Source organism: Grampus griseus, assembly GCF_964374135.1.
Source record: "Grampus griseus genome assembly, chromosome: 6".
Lineage (NCBI taxonomy): Eukaryota > Metazoa > Chordata > Mammalia > Artiodactyla > Delphinidae > Grampus > Grampus griseus.
The window spans coordinates 54691874-54711941 of NC_139000.1; the positions used below are offsets into that span (position 1 = coordinate 54691874).

Below are 20068 nucleotides of genomic sequence, written 5' to 3' on the forward strand. Positions count from 1 at the left end.
TATATGTATACATGTAGCTGATTCACTTTGTTGTATAGCAGAAACTAACACAACATTGTAAAGCATTTATACTCCAATAAAGATGTGAAAAAATAAAATAAAATATTTTATGTTAAAATATCTTTGTTCAGCTGGTAAACAAATATTGGTTTAAACGTTCATTTCTTTGAGTACTAGTGAGATTGAAAAATTTTTCATATGTTTCAAATACATATTGACCATTTGTATTACTTTAAATGATATCTTCAGATGAGAAAATTGAGGTTGAGAGAGATTAAATGACTTGTTCAAGGACACACAGCTTCTACGAAGCAGATAACTTATTTTTTTCATGTTTTAAAATGAAACGGAATTGCTCTTCAGTTTGTCAGAGTAAGCAATAAAGCCTATGGGGCAAAGTTCTGTTGAATCCAAGAGTTCAAGGATATCTAACTAACATGTAAGTCTCTTCAGGCCAAATCATCTTTATAAAATATTGCTTGGAGAACTATTTCGAAGATTTAATGAATTACAGTTCTTTTACTCCGTAATTTTTAATTCCAAGAGAAATCCAAATCAAGATTGGAAGATAAAAAAGAGATTGCTAAAAAGGGATCTGAATATGCTGACAGCATCCTTCTTACCATCTATCAGTCATGAATGGCTGCACAGCTGTAGATGCTGAAGGAGACTCTGGTACCCATGACCTCCTTCTCCCCATTACCACAGCCTGAGGACAAAGCATCCAACTGCATATGTTTTATGGTGGTAGAATGCAACCAGCATATTATTTTGAGAGATGCTCAGAAGCTGATGCCTTACTTTTTGTTTCTGAATGCCCCTTTCCATTTCTATCCCAATTAATATATAAGGCCAGGTTGTCACCTGCTCATTTAACCTTGTGTGGCAAAGTCGAAGTCTCCGTTCTTTAATTACTAACAAGAGAGTCCATGAGTTAACAATTTAAAAGGGGGGGTGGGGAACAATAACAATAAAGGAAATGGCATAGTTACTTAAATGGCAGAAAGAAAGGAAGGAAGGGAGGGAGGGAGGGAAGGAGGAAGGAAGGGAGGGAGGGAGGATAAGAGCAAGCAAGCGCACTGGCAAAATGTAATCTAGTAAGAACTGGCCAAAGGTGTATTTCAGCAGGATAAGGAACGTGAGGGACCTGGAAAAAGGGAGGTGTTAACATCTACTGGAGGGGGTAAAATTCTAACACTTCTTTCTACTTGGCTTTAAGATCTTATCCCAGGGGAGTGAAGTTTTTGTTCCAGGAGCTGAGTGGTCAAGATCCCCTCAGGTAGAGTTTACAAGGGAGATGCCTCTTCACTCTCGTCGAATTTGTGATCATTTGTGTCCATGACTATCCCAGGCTAAGAAAGTAAGAAAGAATGGAACTTGAGCACTAGGGGTCTCCAATTTCCCCCCTTCCCAAAGTGATGCTTCCTACACCATTTCTTGTCTTAGGCAGAGAAATAACATAGAATTATTAAGTTCCAGTAGCAGCAATGGGGAGAGGATTCTAGAGTTCAACCACTGCCCCATAAAATGTATGCAGTTTCCACTTCAGTACAGCACTGTAGGACACCATAGTGTCTCTTGGATGTGAACGGAGGGATTCTTGAAGATCTTGCATAAAGTAAAATTCATGTAACTCAAGAGTAATTTTCCCATAACAATTCTGTATTTGATCCTCATATAAGAGGTGGTGGCTTAATGCAGCAGTCCCCAACCTTTTTGGCACCAGGGACCAGTTTTGTGGAAGACAATTTTTTCACAGACCGGGGTAGGGGTGGAGTGGGGGGGGGATGGTTTCGGGATGATTCAAGCTCATTACATTTATTGTGCACTTTATTTCTATTATTATTACATTGTAATATATAATGAAATAATTATACAACTCACCATAATGCAGAATCAGTGAGAGCCCTGAGCTTGTTTTCCTGCAACTAGATGGTCCCATCTGGAGGTGATGGGAGACAGTGACACATGAACTGTGTTGCTTAAGTCCAGTCTACGCCGTAATCTCGTTTTGGTTGCTGTCACTGCAGAAAACCCTGCTTCACAAAGACAGGATGTTGGAAATGGAAGCAGGCTTTTCAGTTCTTTTGTGGCAATCTCAGGATATTCCGCCTTGACTTTAATCCAGAATGTATGGAGATTTGAAGTTGTCTCAAACATACTTTTAAGGCCACCATCATTTGAGATCTCAAGCAGTTGATCCTCTTCTAGCACAAAGTCGATTCACCTGGCTTATTCACAAACCGGTCGCGGATCCATTCCTTCCCAGTTCGGGGGTCTTTTGTGGTTGGGAAGTAATGCTCAAACTCTTCTGAAAGCTGAGATAGGTGATCATGCACCAGCTGGGAGAAAGAAGGCCCTGGCTCAGTCTCTTTCAAAATCTCTGCTAATGTTTGAAACATGTCAAAAATCCTAATGTTCACTCGTCGGCCCCGTAATTCCAGTTTGGCTTTGAATGCAGCCACTTTATCTGCCGTCTTGAACACAGCTGTCATTCTCCCCTGAAGTGACAGATTGAGTTCATTGAGCAGGTTGAATATGTCACACAAGTAAGCAAGTTTTGCGACACATTCTGTGTCACTGAAATGTGAATGTGCTGCCAGGGGTGACTTTATCTAAAAGAAATTTCTGGAGCAGCTCTCGTAACTCAAAAACTCTGGCCAGTGATCTACCTTTAGTAAGCCATTTCACTTCTGTGTATAAGAGAAGACGTGTGTGCTCTGCGTCCATCTCCTCACAGAGCTGCGCGAACAGACGTGAGTTAAGGGCATGTACTTTAATGTCGTTGATAATTTTAATCACATTCTGCAAAACACTGTTAAGTTCAGGTGACATTTTTTGGCTAGCCAGCATTTCTCTATGGATGACACAGTGCGTAGACTCACCTTCAGAAGTGACCTCTTTGACCCGAGTAGTGAAATCAAAAAGCCATCCAGTCATAGCAGCCACTCCGTCTGTGCATATACCAACACAAAATGACCAATTCAGTTTTCCTGATATGTAATCATTCAAAGAACTGAATAGTTCTGCAGCTGTGGTGTTGGTTGGCAACAAAAGTGCATATAACATGTCCTCCTGCACATCCTCCTGAAAAATATAACGCACAAAAACAAGCATTGTTGCCTTGTTGTCAACATCGGTAGACTCGTCAACCTGGACTGTGTACCACGGTGACTCATTAATCCTAACAATTGTGCCTCAATAGCCTCTGCTATTTCATCAGTTCATCTAGTTATGGTGCTATGTGAAAGAGGAACACGTGTCACCTTTTGAACTGCAGCCTCTCCTAAAAGTTCATGACAAATGTCCTTAGCAGCAGGCAGGATCAACTCTTCACCAATAGTAAAGGGCTTCGTAGCTTTAGCAATGCAGTTAGCCACTAAGGACCATGCTGTCGGTGCAGACACATTTGATGAAGTGGTGGCCTTCAATAATTGCTTCTGTTCTTCGTGTTCACGTTTCTTTCTTTTGAAAAACTCCAAAGACTTGTCTTTTAATGCAGGGTGCTTGGTCTCCATGTGACGAAGCAGTTTTGAAGATTTCTTGGCTTCGTTGGAGAGCCGGTCACCACATATTATACAAAGCGGGCTTGGAGAATGTGAATCACCTGTTGCAATGAACCTGTAATTTAAGTAGGACTCTTGGTATTTTCTTTAAAATGCAGCTTTCTTTTTGTTGGCAGTCTTAGAGTCTTCTGCTGTCTCATCATTGGGTCTTTACCCCTCTTCAAAGAGGCTCTCCAGTGATGTTTGTTTTTTACTCATTTTGGCTAGGGTTAGCTTGTGGGCTTACCAAAACTGTGACTGAGACAAGTGTGCAGTGTGGGAAAGAGGCACGGACGGAAGTGGTACATAAAATAATGGGTGGGCCAAGTGTGGACTAAAATAAGTGTCGGATTCTGACTTAAAGCCTGCCACCAGATGCAGCTGTACACTGAAGTACATCAATTAACTTGCCACTATAAAGCCTGCCACCAGATGCAGCTTGTCACTTGCCCCTCACTGATAGGGTTCTGATATGAGTCTGCAAGCAATTGATTTATCATGGTCGCTGTGCAGTCAAACTTCTCTGCTAATGATAATTTGCATTTGCAGCCGCTCCCCAGCACCGCCTCAGCCCCCCCTCAGGTGATCTGGCATTAGATTCTCATAAGGAGCGGGCAACCTAGATCCCTAGATCCCTCGAATGTACAGTTCACAGTAGGGTTTGCCACCGCTGATCTGACAGGAGGCGGAGCTCAGGCGGTAATGCTAGCGATGGGGAGAGGCTGTAAATGCAAATGAAGCTTCCCTCACTTGCCTGCTGCTCACCTCCTGCTGTGCGGCCCAGTTCCTAACAGGCCATGAACCGGTATCATGAACTGGTACCAGTCCGTGGCCCGAGGGTTGAGGACCTTTGGTTTAATGCAGTTTGTGCATTTAGCTTGAGCAAGACCACCTAGTTCAATCCTTGATCCTTCTCTTACTAATGGAGGGAACTTAAGCAAGTTACTTAACCTCTTTTTGCCTTAGATTCCTCAGCTGTAAAATGAAGATAATAATAATACACAATATCTCACTTGATTCTTCCAGCAGCCCCATGAGGTAACAATAGTCCCTACTTCATTAAGTTGTTGTGAGGACCAAAGTGGTTACTACGTATAAAGTGGTTAGAAGGGTGTCTGGCAAATGTTAAGTGTATTATAAGTGTTTGCTTATTAATTACCTTTTATTACCAGCTAAAGTGGACCTGCCATGTAGCAATAGCATAAACATAGTTTATAATTCACTTGGCCCACATGCTTTGAACTTCTTCGATTCTTGACTTTTATTTTTAATTTAGGAGATTTTAATTATTTCAAAATGAGTGTATATGTTTAGATTCTATTTTTCTTTTTATATTGCACTATCCTAAAATTGCATAATTTAAATAAGCATAAAATGAATATGTACTATATGGGCTTTAGGTGTGAAAGTACAATAGATTCAGGGTCCACTGATTGTAATTCTAAAGGCAATTACTATTGACCAATATACAAGGGTTCTAGTAATTGTGCAATTTGCAGAGATGTGGATGGACCTAGAGACTGTCATACAGAGTTAAGTCAGAAAAACAAGTATCGTATAATATTGCTTATATGTGGAATCTAGAAAAATGAACTGATGAACTTATTTGTAAAGCAGAAATAGACACAGACATAGGGAACAAACATATGGATACGGGGTGGGGAGAAGGGGGGTGGGATGAATTGGGAGGTTGGCATTTACATATATACACTACTATGTATAAAATAGATTACTAATGAGAACCTACTGTATAGCAGAGGGAACTCTACTCAGTGCTCTGTGGTGACCTAAATGGGAAGGAAATACAAAAAAGAGGGCATATATATATACATATAGCTGATTCACTTTGCTGTACAGCAGAAACGAACACAACATTGTAAAGCAACTATATTCCAATAAAAATTAATAATAAAATATATGTATACCAGGGTTCTTGTGGGTGTGAAGTGGCTCAGGGTGTGTTCATGACAGGCAGGCAACGAGAGGAAGTAAAAAGATGCCTGTCCAGGTTGACCCCCAAGTAAAACTCATGATGACGCTTGTATGCCAGACACTGTTCTAAGTCTTTTACATACATTCTAGTATTCAGTTCTTACAATACCCTCATGAGATAAATACTATTAATGCCCCCATTTACCGATGTAGAAACTGAGACACAAAAAAATTTAAGCAACTTGCCCAAGGTAACCCAGCTGGTAAATGGTAGTGCTGGGATTTAAACCTAAATATCCTACTCCCAAAACCCAGGTGTAATTATCTCACTACATACACCTCAAAAAATTGTGATGTACAAAGTCTGCTTAGATTCTTCCATGCTTTTCTCTTTAGGACCTCTTTATTTCTTAAATACAGCCCTAGCCACACTGTAATGGGCACAGGTATGCTTATGGTAAACACTTTAGAAAATACAGAAAAATAGAAAGCAAAAAGATTCAAGTAATAATATCACCCCAAAATGACCACTGTTAAAATTTTGTGTTTCCTTCTAGACTTTTTTCTAAGTACATGGTTTTGCTCTAGGTTTGTTTTACATAGTTGTGATCACGTGATATATACAATTTTCATCTTCCGGTTTTCCCTCATATTATGACATGTGCTATCCTATGCTATTAGAAATTTCATAAACTTCTTTTATAGACGCTGCATAATGTACAGTTACGTGGCAGTTCCATAATATATTTACCACTATTCACCTTGAACATCTGAGTATTTCCAGCTTTTTTACTGTGGGATGGATGTCTTTGTCCCCTCTTTCTCAATAGTTTCCCTTCTTCTGACATTTCTTCAGATCTTTCCCAGGCACACAGTGACATTGGTGTCCCTCTAGCTTTCATTCTCTCAAAATTTATTTTTTAGAAAGGAGCTGATAAACTCATTCATACTAAAGTGTACATGGTTCATAAAACTTATTTTCTCTTCAAGGACACTTCTGTCAATTTAAGCCAAAGGAATGGAGCTCTAATTGTGAGGGGTTAGTCACCAGAAAATCTAGCTGGGAGATTCCCCCACCCTCACCAATCAGAGGAGACTCTACAATAGCAAAAAGGTGCAGGGCTGACTTAACGTTAGGAAAGCTAATGAGAAGGCAGACTGGAGCTGCAGAGGTGGTGGCGTGGTAAAAGGGAAGGAAAAAGTTTTGTATAAGCGAGGGTGAAAAAACTGGGTAGAGGAATGGAAGAGAATTAGAAAATTCACTTAGCTGCACTTACCTAGTTTCTCCACCTCTCCTGTGTCTGCCTTTCCAAAGCATCTGGCCTTAGGGATGGGCCCGCCCACCTTCTCCTCAGAACTGCTCGGTCGGTTTCTCAGTCCCAATCATTCTGCCAAGTCTCACAGCTTTGGGGCCTTGCGCGGCCACGGAGCCGGTCGCAAGGAGCGGCAGTGAAGTTCTAAGAGGGCCCATTCCAAGCCCTGGGTCCACAGACCATCCTGTGGGAGCGTCACCTCCCTCGGCTTAAGGAGGAGAGTTAACAATACCTGTGGGGGCAGGGGAGTTTGAGGCCTCGTGTGAAAGTTCACAAAGTCCTGTCCTGCTCACCGCCCCCCCAGCACTCTTTTTTTCCCCCTCCTCCTAGAGGCTTCTAGGAGGCTTTCCAGGCTGCTGGCCAATCCGAGGCTGCAGTGGAGAAGCAAATGGGACCCAAGACAGAACTCAGTTCCCCACGACTCTCCCCACTGCGATGCTGCACTGGTAGTGGCTGGTATGGAGAAAGAGGAGGCGTGCTGGTGTGCCGAATGAAGTCCAAACCAAAGGGGCCAGCGACTCCGCCCCTCTGGATTAGGGAGAGGAGGAAACCATAAATCCGAAAACCTAGCCTGACCAATTAAAAAAAAAAAAAAAAGCGAGAGCCTCCAGCCTAAGGCTGGGGAGGAGCGCAGCGGTCCCTGAGTAGCCGTCCCCGCTGCAGCCACAGCGTGGGAGCCCTCCCACGCCTGCTCCACCGGGACCCCCGGGCGCACCACGCACGCACCCACCCGCCCTCCTCCCTGGGCCGGCCGCTCCTCCCTCTTTCCTCGCTGGTTGGCCGCGGCGCCGCAGAGCGCGGCGGCGACAGGAGGAGCCGGGCGCGCCCGCCACGCACGGCCACCGAGCTAGCAGGGGCTGCAGGCGCGGCGCGCGAGCTCAGGTGGCGGCGGAGGCGGCGACAGCGGCTGCGGCAGCGGCCAACGCACACCCTCTCCCCAGCGCGGCCGCATCCCTCCTGCACTGAGCCGCGGAGCCGCCGGCGGTCCCCGGGCTCCACTGGCCCCCGCGCGCACGGCCGAGCCCCACGCACAAGAGCGGCCGCCTCTCCTGTGGTTCGGAGCCCGGGCGCCAGCCATGGGGAAGCCGGCGAAGAAGGGATGCGACTGGAAGCGCTTCCTGAGGAATAATTGGCTGCTACTCTCCACCGTGGCTGCGGTGGTGCTAGGTGAGCTGCGTGGCGGTTGGACGACGCGCGCACCCTCACGCCCTCTCAGCGCCCAGGCCGCGTGCGGGGCGGGCGGTTGCAAGTGTGGGCGCGAGGGTGGGCATGGCGCTGGCGCACCCGATGCTCGGGTCCCTCGGCTCCCCCTCGGCCTCGGACACCACGCGGGGGCTTATCCTCGAGGGTGTTGATTTCTGCGTGCAAAGAACAAAGCTCCTCCGGGACTCCCGTTTGGGTGTTCCGCGAGCTGCGGGTTCCTGCTTTACCCAAAATGGTCAAAGGGGCTTGCAAGGGAGAAAGGGAAGCAAGAGCTCTCGGTTCTTCCCGTGTGTGGAAGCAAATGTGGTTTAATTTTTTAAATCCTATCTGCTCCCCCCTTTTTTTCCTGAACCATGCGTTGTCCGGACAGGGATTGAGTGTGGATGATGGTTCCCGATTGGACTGGAAGAGGCACCTGAACCTCAGGGATGGTCCGGTTCCCGGGGGGAGGGAGGAGGTGGATGTTACCTTCGGTCGGTCACCCTGGGCAGTGCCTGGAAAGTGCCTTCCCACGCGGCTAGCCGCTGCCCGCACTGAGGCACGGAAAACCTGCCAGATTCGTGCTTGAATTCAGGAGTATGTAGTTGTGGCCCGCAGGATGTCAAGGGGAAGAGAGCTATCAGATTTCTCCCTTTCCCCCGTGCAAATCTACCGAGGTAGCCTCCCTGAGCTTCCTTGCTCTCCACATTGGTTTTCTATTGAAAGTAATTTTTAAGTCATATGTGCTTGTTTTTAAACAAGGTGTATTTAAGTGATTCATTCCTGAGAAATCACTGGACTAGGTGAATGTCAGATCCATTGCTCAGAGGTATGAGTTGTTCCTATTTAGACTCTGAATTTCTGCCAGGTTGTCTGTTTTACACCTTGGGCCCTGGGATGCTCCTCTTTGGCGTTGGCGCCTGACTGCCTCCTTTCCTCTTAGAGTTGGCACAGGTGGGGACACCCAGCAGGTGAGGCTCCTTTGAAAACCCCACCTTCCATTTGGAAACTGGAGCTGGGGAGAGAGTTAGCCTGTACCTCTCCCAGCCTCATGCACTTTTCTCTCCAGCTGCTGCTTCTGAATCTCAGAATATTTGGTGTTGCCTGCTCCCCCTCTTGGTGCCCAATCCCCCGCCCCCCCAAAAAACGTCTGTGGAGGTTAATGGATTCCTCAGGGTCGGATTTGTTCCTCCAGATCCTTATGCAAAGTCAAGTCAGGTTTCTAGTAAATAAATAACATTCTGGAATTACCTTAGCAGAGGCCACGTGTGGGAGGAAAAGAGAGAAGTAGAGGAGCAAGTCTTGACTGCTTAACTCTTTTCCCCAAGAAGAACCACATGGTTTAGGGCATTTGTTTTGTTTTGTTTTGGTTGGTTGCGTTGGGTCTTCATTGCTGCACGCGGGCTTTCTCTAGTTACGGCGAGCGGGGGCTACTCTTCATGGCGGTGTGTGTGCTTCTCATTGCGGTGGCTTCTCTTGTTGCAGAGCACGGGCTCTAGGCATGTGAGCTTCAGTAGTTGTGGCGCGCGGGCTCAGTAGTTGTGGCGCACAGGCTTAGTTGCTCCGTGGCATGTGGGTTCTTCCCGGACCAGGGCTCGAACCCGTGTCACCTGCATTGGCAGGCGGAGTCTTAACCACTGTGCCACCAGGGAAGTCCCTGGTTAGGGTGTTTTTAAGGGAAGAGTTATCCCACCCCATCACATTTTAAATAACAGATGCCTCAGAGAGAGTGATTTCTTTTCCCCACAGCCAAATAGATGAGATGGCCTTGTTTGTTTTCCTAGTGACAAGATTCCAGAATTAATTGTTAAATCCCTTTTTAAGGATGGTTTTGGGTAGCCTGGCATTTCCCTCCCAATCCCCCATGGGCGTGAAATGATCCTGCCTTTTCAGCTGTGGGGTTTTCCAGAGATACTCACCTATTAACCAAGTGTGGCACACCAGTGTTGAGTTTACCGATTCACTGGAGGCTGGTTTGGCAAAGATTTTGAAAATTGTCCCCTGGCCTTTGGAACTTGTTGCATAAATACGTCTTCAGAGTCACGGGAGATAACATGTCTGTTTTGCAGATGTGGCCTTTGGTGTCAGATGGGCAATTTCCTCCAGTTTTAATGTGGGTAAGCCCCAGGAGCTTGATTCAGATACTTTGCTCCAGAAAGGAAAAACACCATATAAAAATTGTAAGCGCTCAACTGAAGTCTTTCAGCACATTTGCAAAAGGAGCAACATCGGGCAGTCCCTGAGCATTTCAGCTCCTGGTCTGAGAAGTCAAGCCTACACCACCCTCAATGTGTCCATCACAAGGCACTTCCCAGAGTCCTCCTCTTTTCCTCATTCTTTGGAACACTGGGCTTGAGTGCAAAAATCATACCTCTGTCTGTGTAGTCTGTGCTAACTCATTCTGGTTTAAACCCAGAAGTGAAATTGCAGCTAACTTATAACAGGGATGCTAAGTCCATCCATAAGCCCTTTAGGCCATGATAGTAAGTTTATTTTTATAACAGTCTTGATTGATACAGAAGTCACAAGCACTCTCATGTAGCCTCCTTTCTGAACCTTTCAGTATGTGGATCTTAAAGAAGAAAAAACAGTTAAACTTATTTATTACCCTGACAGAATATCATCTTCTGATTAAAATTGAAATGTTTTGTCCCTGCTATAATTCAGCAGCCCTGACACTTTAAAATATTTTGATTTTTGAAGTGAGGGGCAAAGGTTTTTCCCAGCCATCTTAAAGCCTCTGATTTTTGAAGACAGCATTTGAGGGGAAATGAAATTAAAAGTCATCTTTATTAGGTGTAAAAGTTAATTTCTTTCATGGACAAGGAGATGCTAAAAGCTAAATACTTCCTCATCTTCTTATTCATGAGATAAAGGGATTGAATAGTTAAGTGACCATCTTTGTTAATTTCTGTGAAACCCTACAAGGTCCTGGAAATAATATCTTGGATTTTCAGGTGAGAGGCCTTTACTAAAATCTGATTAGGAACAATTTTCATTGCATCTATTACAATTCTTTCAAGCTTTTTCCCTGCTTCCATAGTGTAGTAGTATGAGCACAGAGCCTGGAGTCAAGAGTTCTAGATTTGAATTCTGATACTGTCATGTTCTACCATTTAGACAAAATCTCTGATTCTCTGGAATCCTCAATTTCCTCATCTGGAAAATAGGGATATAGGTCATTACCTCATTTGCTATTAGAGTTGTTTAAGATAATGTGAAAATATCTAGTTGTGTGACTGGCATATAACAAGTACTCAATAAATGTCATTTTAAGATGATTTGAATAATTTCATTGTGAGGAAATTAATATTTTCTTATAAAATAAGGTCTCTCGTGGTCTTTCTCTGTTCTGCTTGGTGTCCAGCCTAGAATTCTGAGTCCAAGGTGATTCAAGTGTTTTGATGACGTGTTCTGTCTAGGTGAACACCAGCCTCCAGAGAATTATTTACTGTTTTAAAAGGATATGGAAAGGATTAATCATTTTGTTTTGTGCCCCATAGCCTGATTCTCATTTCACTTAACAGGGCAGAAATTATGAGGGAAGAATTTTAGTGCTTTCAGTGGGAATTCTGTGCAAGCAGAATCTGTGTGTGATAATTCTGTGTCCAAGCGTTGTGATTCAAGTCAGCCAGTACTGATCATAGCGTGTATAATGTTGGTAAAGCACTCATGGAACCCTCACCCCGTTCACAACATAAAGCCTGATCTTTCTGTCCAGGTTGTGCTTTATCTCAGTGCTTTATTTCAGTCGTTTGAAAAATCTGATTTCCAGGTTGTGGATTTTCAGGAAAGGAAATAGCTGTTGTTATTTACAGGACAGAGCTGGCAAGCTTATTCATCCGGAATAATTTTCTTTGGAGCACTAAAGAAAGGGGTCATTTACAGATTCAGATTCCATTGTCCAAAATCGAGAACAATTCCTTCATGTTCTTAGTAATAACCCTTGCCCTACCCAGCCTTACGTCTCCTACGCCGGAGCTCTTGTATCTGGCAGTGCTAATCTGAGTCATGGTGTAAGCTCTCTTGCTCAGTTTCTACGTGTCTGTGAAGCTCCTGAAGATCGGGGATCGGGCGGGGAGACGACTGCAGCTCAGCGTTCAGAATGTATTTTGTTATCATGAAACTCGTGCTCTGGCAGGTCTCAGGCCTGGTGCTGCTGGGCGTCTAATCAGCTCAGCCTTGGAATATACCTGTAGAGTAACCGATGCTTAAATCATTCGCTCATTCAACAAATATATATTGGGCACCTACTGTGTGCCAGGGAATGTTCTAGAACCAGGGCACATAACAGTGAACAAAATAAAAACCCCTGTCCTCATGGGACTTATGTTCAAGTGGAGACAAGCAGACAGTAAACCGGAAAAATAGGTAAACTACAATGTAGAGTATGTTAGATGGTGAGAGTGCTCCAGAGTAACAAAGCAGAGAGGGCGCTGGGGGATTGCAGGTTGAAATAGGGAGAATGGGAAGGCCCTGCTGGGAAGGCGAGAATTGAAGTGAGACTGGAAAGAGGTGAAGGAGCACAGATATCTGGGGAGATCCTGATGTGTTTAAGGAAGAGCATGGGGGTGGAGTGAGGAGGTGGGGGGAAGAGGCAGTAGGATGGTGTGAGTTCTTATAAGGACTTTGACTTTTACTGGGAGTTGGGAAACGATTAAAAGGTGTTGAGCAGAGCAGTGACATGGTCTGATTATCTTTTAATCAGCTTTCCCTGGCTGGCTGCTCTTTTGACCACAGACAGCGGAGACAAGTGTGGAAGCAGAGAGACCAGTTTAGGAAGCTAGTACAATTAACCTGCTATGTATTTTTTTTAATTAAAAAAAATGATTTATTTTATAATTGTTCTGTATAAGAAAGTTAGGATCTTGTTCTGCTATGTATTTTACACTTTTCTAATCTCATTTCCATCATGGCTAGTGAAATCTTAGGAAATACTTAAGAAAAAGCAATGAAAAACATATTGCAGCTATAAAGTGGGCCTTATTGTTCACCGTTACATGGACGAGGAAACAGACTTGGAACAGTGCAGAACTCGCTCAGGATCACTCAGATAACAACTGGCAATGCCCAGTCTTCCTATACTTTTCCTTCCTCCCCCTTTGGACTGCTGTCCTCTGTCTTGTTCCCCATCTCCCTGTCATATTTGGTCCTTGCAGACCCTCCTGGAGACCATGGTGGTCTGGCTGTATGCCACATCAGGATAGGGTATGAGGATTGTGTAGTGTGCACTTTGGGCTGTAGTTGGCGCCTTTCTCCCCTGAGACTGAGAAAGGGCTGCAACATGCCTCCACAGGACTCTCGGAATTGCAGTGTGTGCCCTGGAGGAACACTGCTCCTGTGGGATTTGCCAGACTGATCAGCCAGACTGGTCTCCACTCTAGGCTCAGAGCCACCCTTACACCTCTGTCCATGAGGCTGCCCTGCTATTCTTTCCACCTTCAAAGCCTGCCCTTTCTACCTTGTAACTAAGTGGCTTGGTGTGACTGGCACAAAGGGTGTGATTGAGGGACATGGGGGGAGAAAAAGCAAGGCTGCCACGGAGGTTGGCGGCCAGATCCTAGAGAGACTGGAATGCCATGCTGATAAGTCCAGACATGCTCCTGAGGACAAAACTGGACAATGACATAGGCAGGACTGTGCTTAGAAAAGACCCTTGAGGCAGATGGATGTGGAAAATGGATCCGAGAAGGGTGATCTTGCAAGTGGGCAGATCACCCTAGGGGATTACTGTTAAGGTCCAGGCAGAGAGAGAGAGAGATGGGGGCCTTAGCAGAGCAGCAGCATTGAGAGTGGAAAGGAAAGGACAGCTCTGTGAGGTGTTCAGCAGGTTAATCTGATGCGGCTTGGCTAGGTTTAGTCCTCGGGAGAAGGAGGTGGTGATGTCTGGCAGGAGAGGAAGTCCTGGAGGGGGCAGCAGCTTGGAAAAGAACTATCACGCTCTCCCACTGTACAGAACCAATGTCTACTTGCTTTTTGTTACTGTATAGTTAGAGTGTATTCTAATTTCCTGCCTTCCCCACTGACCCATGAGCCCTTGAGAGAAGGAATTCTGTGTTGCCCCTCTCTATACCCACAGCACCTGTCACAATACCTGGTGGGCTCAATACATTTGTTAAATTGTTGTGTCATTTATGACTCAGAGAGATAGTTAGACGTTATCCTTGTTTATTGAATGAGTAAATGAGCCCAAAGCTAAGCTTGAATTCCACCATACATTCTTCTCTGCCTACTTCAGCCTCCTCTGATCTGCATCAGTAAGACAGATTAACACTTAGTTTACATATACTTATCAAGCATGTTAAACTTTTCTTCTTCAAAACTAGATTATAGACCCCTAGAGGGCGAAAGCATTCTGATTACCCTTAGCAGGCACTAGAAAATGAAAGGAGACCTTAAAGTAATGAGACTGACTCTAAAACACTATATAAAAAAGTGAATCTTTGTTTCTTGTCAGAAGGAAGAGAGGTTCGGATTAGCTGGAAGATCAAAGAGATTTCATTCATGTGCCAACTCTAATTTATAGGTAGTGGACTGTCTGGCGTGATATGTTTGTTGAGAAAGAAAAGTTCTGAAATTGATTACTGATGTCTGCCAAGGGCTTAAGGTCAGGAAATAGTGGCCTGTGTGCTGCATACTTGTTGACCCTGGGTCAGAAAGTCCCTGAAGTTCCTTCTAGCTTTAAAATCCCTTAGCTCTATGCTTGTATAGTCATTCCTCAGTTCATTGCTGGGAGTTAGAGGAAGTCTTCCTTAGGGAACTAAGGAAGGGTTAAAAGTCATTACTGGAGGGTAAAATGACCTTGATGTTGAGTCATTTGTTCTACATCTGTGACTTGGGGTGTAAAAATGTAAATTGTGTGTGGGACTGTTACCAGGGTAATGTTCTATGTCAGCCTTAAATTATTCATCACAACAGTAATGTGAGGTCTAATAAACTTACGTTGTTTCTATACATGTATATATATCTTGCATGTATCTGCTTAATTAAGTACCTTTGAGAAGCCATCCTTTAGCTGACTTGTCCCTAGTTCCACATATTGAAGGATTAGGGAAACAATTTTGGGCTTTGAATGCCTATGCCTGGTGCTTTCAGTTTTTAAACCAAATCAGAACCCACCAGAGTTGGGGAATCACTGAAAAGATTCTGATTTTTGGCTGATCAAACTTAACCCATCTGTCAAAAATTTGAGCAGTGGGCATAAGAAATAAAGGAAGCTTCAAACGACGACATAAGATGTAGAAAATTATCACATGCCAAATTTGGATTTGGTGGAGCTCATATAGTAGCTCAGATGAGTAAAAACCTTGGGTTGCTCAGACACGGTGTAAATAAATGGGATTAGGAATTAGCTGTTGGAGAGCATATGCGTGCTCATATGAACACTTGCTTATTAAGAGAGAAAGCTTTCCATGTTAATTACTTGGGAGAAATTGTGATTACCTTTAGCAGAACTGAGACTGAAAATAGCTGTCCTATATAGAGTCAGTGACATGCTGGCCTGGTGCCAGGCAGCTCTGTTCACCTGAGGAACTGCAGATCTCCCCCATGTTGATGTCGCTGGAGATCTGGGGTCACGAGTACCGTGGGGACTCCAGCACTCTCGAAGAAAATGAGCTCATCTTAGACGGAACTGAGTGGCCCACTTAAACTCCCCCGCAGCAATGTCTGTTAAAGTAGCAAGTCTTTTCAATGGCCTTTCCTATTTTGAATGTTAAACATACATCTAATAGAAGACAACATTGAAGACAGTTACTATTAAGCCAATAATTCACTTCGGAGCTGTAGTTTAGCACAGCAGATAGATTTAGAAGGAGCTGATTCATTATAGTTGCTGAGGAAAACAGCCCCAAACTGCGACAAAGAGTGCTCTGTTGTAATTAGAACGCTCCACAGTAACACCTCTGTTAATGGAAAGGAAGTGTTTCAGTGACTCACTCATTGCCAGAAATGTTACTACCCTACCTTTGAAAAATATCTGCCCACTGCCTGTTCCATTACCAGAGGTAGAATATTTCCTTTCCAGCAAATACTCCTGCACTTTCTGGGATGGGCAGACCTTGTCCCAGCTCACAGACACTTCATGCTGTGTGTCCTGGGTGGTTCCTCTCCCAGGCCCAGCCCCAGTTGTGTGAGCTCTGGGCAGTGGTCCCCGCTCTGCCAGGAGAGTGGGGACTCTGTGCCTTGTTCTCTACCACGAGACCCAGAACCAGCACTGAGGAAACAAGACCCTCCCACCAATCCCTCCACACTCAGGCTAAGGTCTTTGTTCCCAGAGCCCTTGTTGGTCAGAGTCCATAACAGGGTCCACAAGCAGAACAGTTGTCACAGCAGATTTTCCTGTGTCCAGGAAGGGTCCTGATACCAGCATCATGTGACTCTGCTAGGTCTGCATATTGAAGCAAAGTGGTGGCCTTTGGGACTGGAACTTCTATTCAGAAGTGACCTCAGCGGGGGTCTGCACTGTGTGTTAATTTTTACAGCTGCATTGAGACAACTATGCTCTCAGGGGGTTAAAACTGTACTTACTTACTTGGCTAAGGAGGAAATCCTTAGAGGACAATGCTTAAATGAGATTATAAAATTAAATTATTTTTCTACCACTTGAGAGTTATCTGGTTACTTATAATTCAGTAAAGAATTAAGTCAACAAAAAAATGCACCATCACCAGAAATGCCAAACCACAAAAAGCCTAATCTCCGAGCATTACTGGAAAATAAACTGATTCTGTTCTATTTCTGTGGCTATTTCATATACTTAATTGTTTTCTGAGCCACGTAACCACTTTCCAAGTTTCATATAAGATTTCCCAAATTATGAGACAATGAGGGAGACACATTTTCTCCTTTGAAAATATGTTTTTCTGTGGGTAACCAAGCCTAATAGGTAATATTTATTGAGGGCTTATTATGACTTTTATGCACATTATTTCCCATTTGAGCCTTAGCACAATGAGGTAAGAAGTGTACTTTTTTTACAGAAAAGGAGACTGAAACTTACAAGGCTTAAGTCACGTGAGGTCACAGTCAGAGCTGGGATTTGCACCCAGGACTGACTCCAAAACTGCAGTTCTTAACTATTAAGCAAGGCTACTTCCTAATGAACCTTGATACACCTAATTGATAGTTCAGAGCATTCTTGTAGACTTCACTCTTGTACAGTAGCTAAATAAAGCCTAGTAGCCTCCTTCTTACTCCATCCCTTGTCTGTCTCTTGGCTTTTCTTTATCATGTCCTTCAACCTGAGACATTCTACAGTATTTAGTCCTTCCCCTATTCATCTCCCATATAAACCTTCTATTTGAACTTATTCTAGTTGAGCTTGTCTAAGAGTTGCTTTCCCAGGATGTGTCATACTCTCCTGCCCTACTGCTTTTGCTCATGTGTTTCACCCACTGTTATCCTACCCATCCTTGATGGTGGATCTAATTTTCACTTTTATCATATAGACTTCTCTGACTGCCAGTCAGAGATGATTTCCCTTCTCTGTGCTCATATAACCCTTAATTTATTTTCCCAAATTGTACTGCATTTGAACCACTACTCCTAATCCTGCCCTGTGGCAGACATCACTAATTGATTATAGGCACTCTTTACCTTGGAGCTTTGCTATGACCTCAGAATCCTCAAAACTCTTCTCTAGGCAACTACTGTTAATCAAAGGGAACTGGCATGTAAGACGAAAAATATTGTCCATTGCTGGGAAAATCTATTCATTTTGCAGTTAATTTAAATTGAACAAGTGTTGATGTTAACGGGCAAGAGATGCAGAGTTGAAGTCTGTGTTTTGTCTTAGTCTGTCAGGCAATATGTGCACAGAAATCACTAATATGAGTGTAAGTGTTGTAAATGCTGCAGGAAAGCTACAACACGCCTTGGGCCTTCAAAGAAGAGGGGGAATTGAGAAACAGCTGGAAATGGGAATTGGAGGAGGCCAGGAATGGCCTTGAGCAGGTGTGGTAGGATTTCTGGGCTTGAAGATTGGAAAGACGACAAACCCAGGTAGAGATAATGATATGAGTACAGGGGTCTTTATCTTGTGTCCGATTTCAGTATTGTATGAAACTATTTAATATATGTATTGTTATGTTTTTACAGCTTCTCTTTCTTATCTCAGTGTCCTGAGGGTTAAAAAAAAAAAAAAGCTGTCTTATATGGGTCTGTCACACTCATAGCATCTAACCTGGTACTTGCTTCATAAGAGATGCTCCCAAATATTTTTGACTGATTAACCTTCTTCATTGAAGAAGAGGTCAGTCCTTGATGAGCCTATCCCATCGACCCCCTAGTTACCCAGTAAGTTGCATGGGTTTTTGAGTGAAGACCCTGAGGAACTCTTATCCAAGCTGGGGTCATCTGAAATATACTTTACTCCTAGTTTGGGGGCCCCAGAAGAAGGGCAAGCCTAATCACTAACAGTTCTGAAGCCATTTTAGTGTGAGCTCAGCATGACCCTGGAGCTTTCAGAATGGAGAGCATCTTTCTACCCTGAGGAAGATCTGACCTTCTCAGGAAACCAGCACAGGAATGAGCCTGATCTCCAGAGAGTTCTTTGGACTAATTAGACTAACTAATATTTCCATACAATACTGAAACTGGACAGAATTAGAGAGATTGGAAGATCCATCTGGCTTCCCAAAGTTGGGCCATGGCGTGGAGCTGAATCACCCTTGGATGGTAGAGTCTTTTTGAATGTGGTATTTGGCAACTCCTATGTCTTTCAGTGAATTTTTTTCTAGGTTTTCCCCCTCCACACATCGTTTCACATCCCTGTCCAAATTCTGCCCATTTCTGTCCCTGTCTGGAGATTATTTCTATGATAAGAGATTAATTAGCCTGTCTGTGCTGCTTGTTCCAGTAGACCTTGAGCTTAAACAGCTTGGACAAACACTAGACTTGGTTGTTAAAGATTCTGAAGATGAGTTTTTACTTTTTTTATTAGCAAAAGTTAATTGTCAACCAGGAGACATAACAGGTTTGCTCCATTTCTGCTTCCGCTTCATTGATTTCTTTCTCACACCTAGAGAATTTCCTGAGGTTTCATCACATGGGAGAAATTCTGAGTTCCACAGAGTAACAGAGGTTGAGCTCTTGTTTGTTGCCAGTGCAGAACACACAGTCCCGGAGAAACATGCCCAGGTCTTCTCTGTAACTGGTTTGCCATTTGCATTGAATATAAGTATTTGCCAGTAATCTCTAACTAGCTTGTTTTTTTTTGAAAAAAAAATGAGAAGTTTACATCTACTGTTGTTTAAGTGGAAATGATTGGGTAAGGTTTGGCTGCGTTGGGTCTGTGTTGCTGTGCGTGGGATTTTTCTAGTTGCGGCAAGCAGGGCTACTCTTTGTTGTGGTGCATGAGCTTCTCATTGCGGTGGCTTCTCTTGTTGCGGAGCACGGGCTCTAGGTGCGCAGGCTCAGTAGTTGTGGTGCACGGGCTTAATTGCTCCGCGGCATGCAGGATCTTCCTGGACCAGGGCTTGAACGCATGTCCCCTGCATTGGCAGGTGGATTCTCAACCACTGTGCCACCAGGGAAGCCCCCTTGGCTGCTTTTTAAATTGCAAGTAAGTAACCATAGAAGACTAGATTTATTGAATCCAAGATCAAGATCCTGCAGTGCTCATCGCTGAGTTTTTAAAGGCTTTTTGAATCCTGTTCAGGGCTCTGTGTTCTAGGGGAAAGTGTTGGTAGATCACAGTGAATTTTGCAGTGAGGTTTGCAGCTGTGACTTTTTGCTTAGATTCTCTCTCTTTCTCCCCTTTTACAGCCTCTTCCCATGCCCTGGAACATCTGTTCATGAGGGCAATACTGAGAAAGGAGGCTGAAGATCCTCACAAACGTAAAACATTCCAAGATTCCAAGAATAAACGAAATCCTCTAGTATTACTGTGAAAAGATTATACTCACCATGTTTGTTTCTTTTTTTTTTTCTTTTTTTGGTCTCTGCCAGTCATCTTAAATGCATTTATACTTATCTCTAGACCTTAAATCTAATCCATTGTTTTTATCAAATGAGCTAAACATGTGGAGGTACTTTATAAAACTATAAAGTGTCTTATAAATGTTTGTTATTGTTTCCCATAAACAAAGAAAAAAG

General features: G+C 43.9%; 1 protein-coding gene across 1 annotated transcript in view; it reads left to right on the forward strand.

Annotated features, from left to right (window-relative positions):
* Positions 1-7866: 7866 nt before the first annotated feature.
* Positions 7867-20068, forward strand: part of SLC1A1 (solute carrier family 1 member 1) — a gene marked incomplete at its 5' end in the record, with an annotated part of 60439 nt that continues 48237 nt past the window's right edge. Inside the window, one exon of the mRNA XM_082656117.1 lies at positions 7867-7957. Coding sequence (XP_082512243.1) covers positions 7867-7957 — 91 coding nt within the window. The remainder of the gene's footprint in view (positions 7958-20068) is intronic.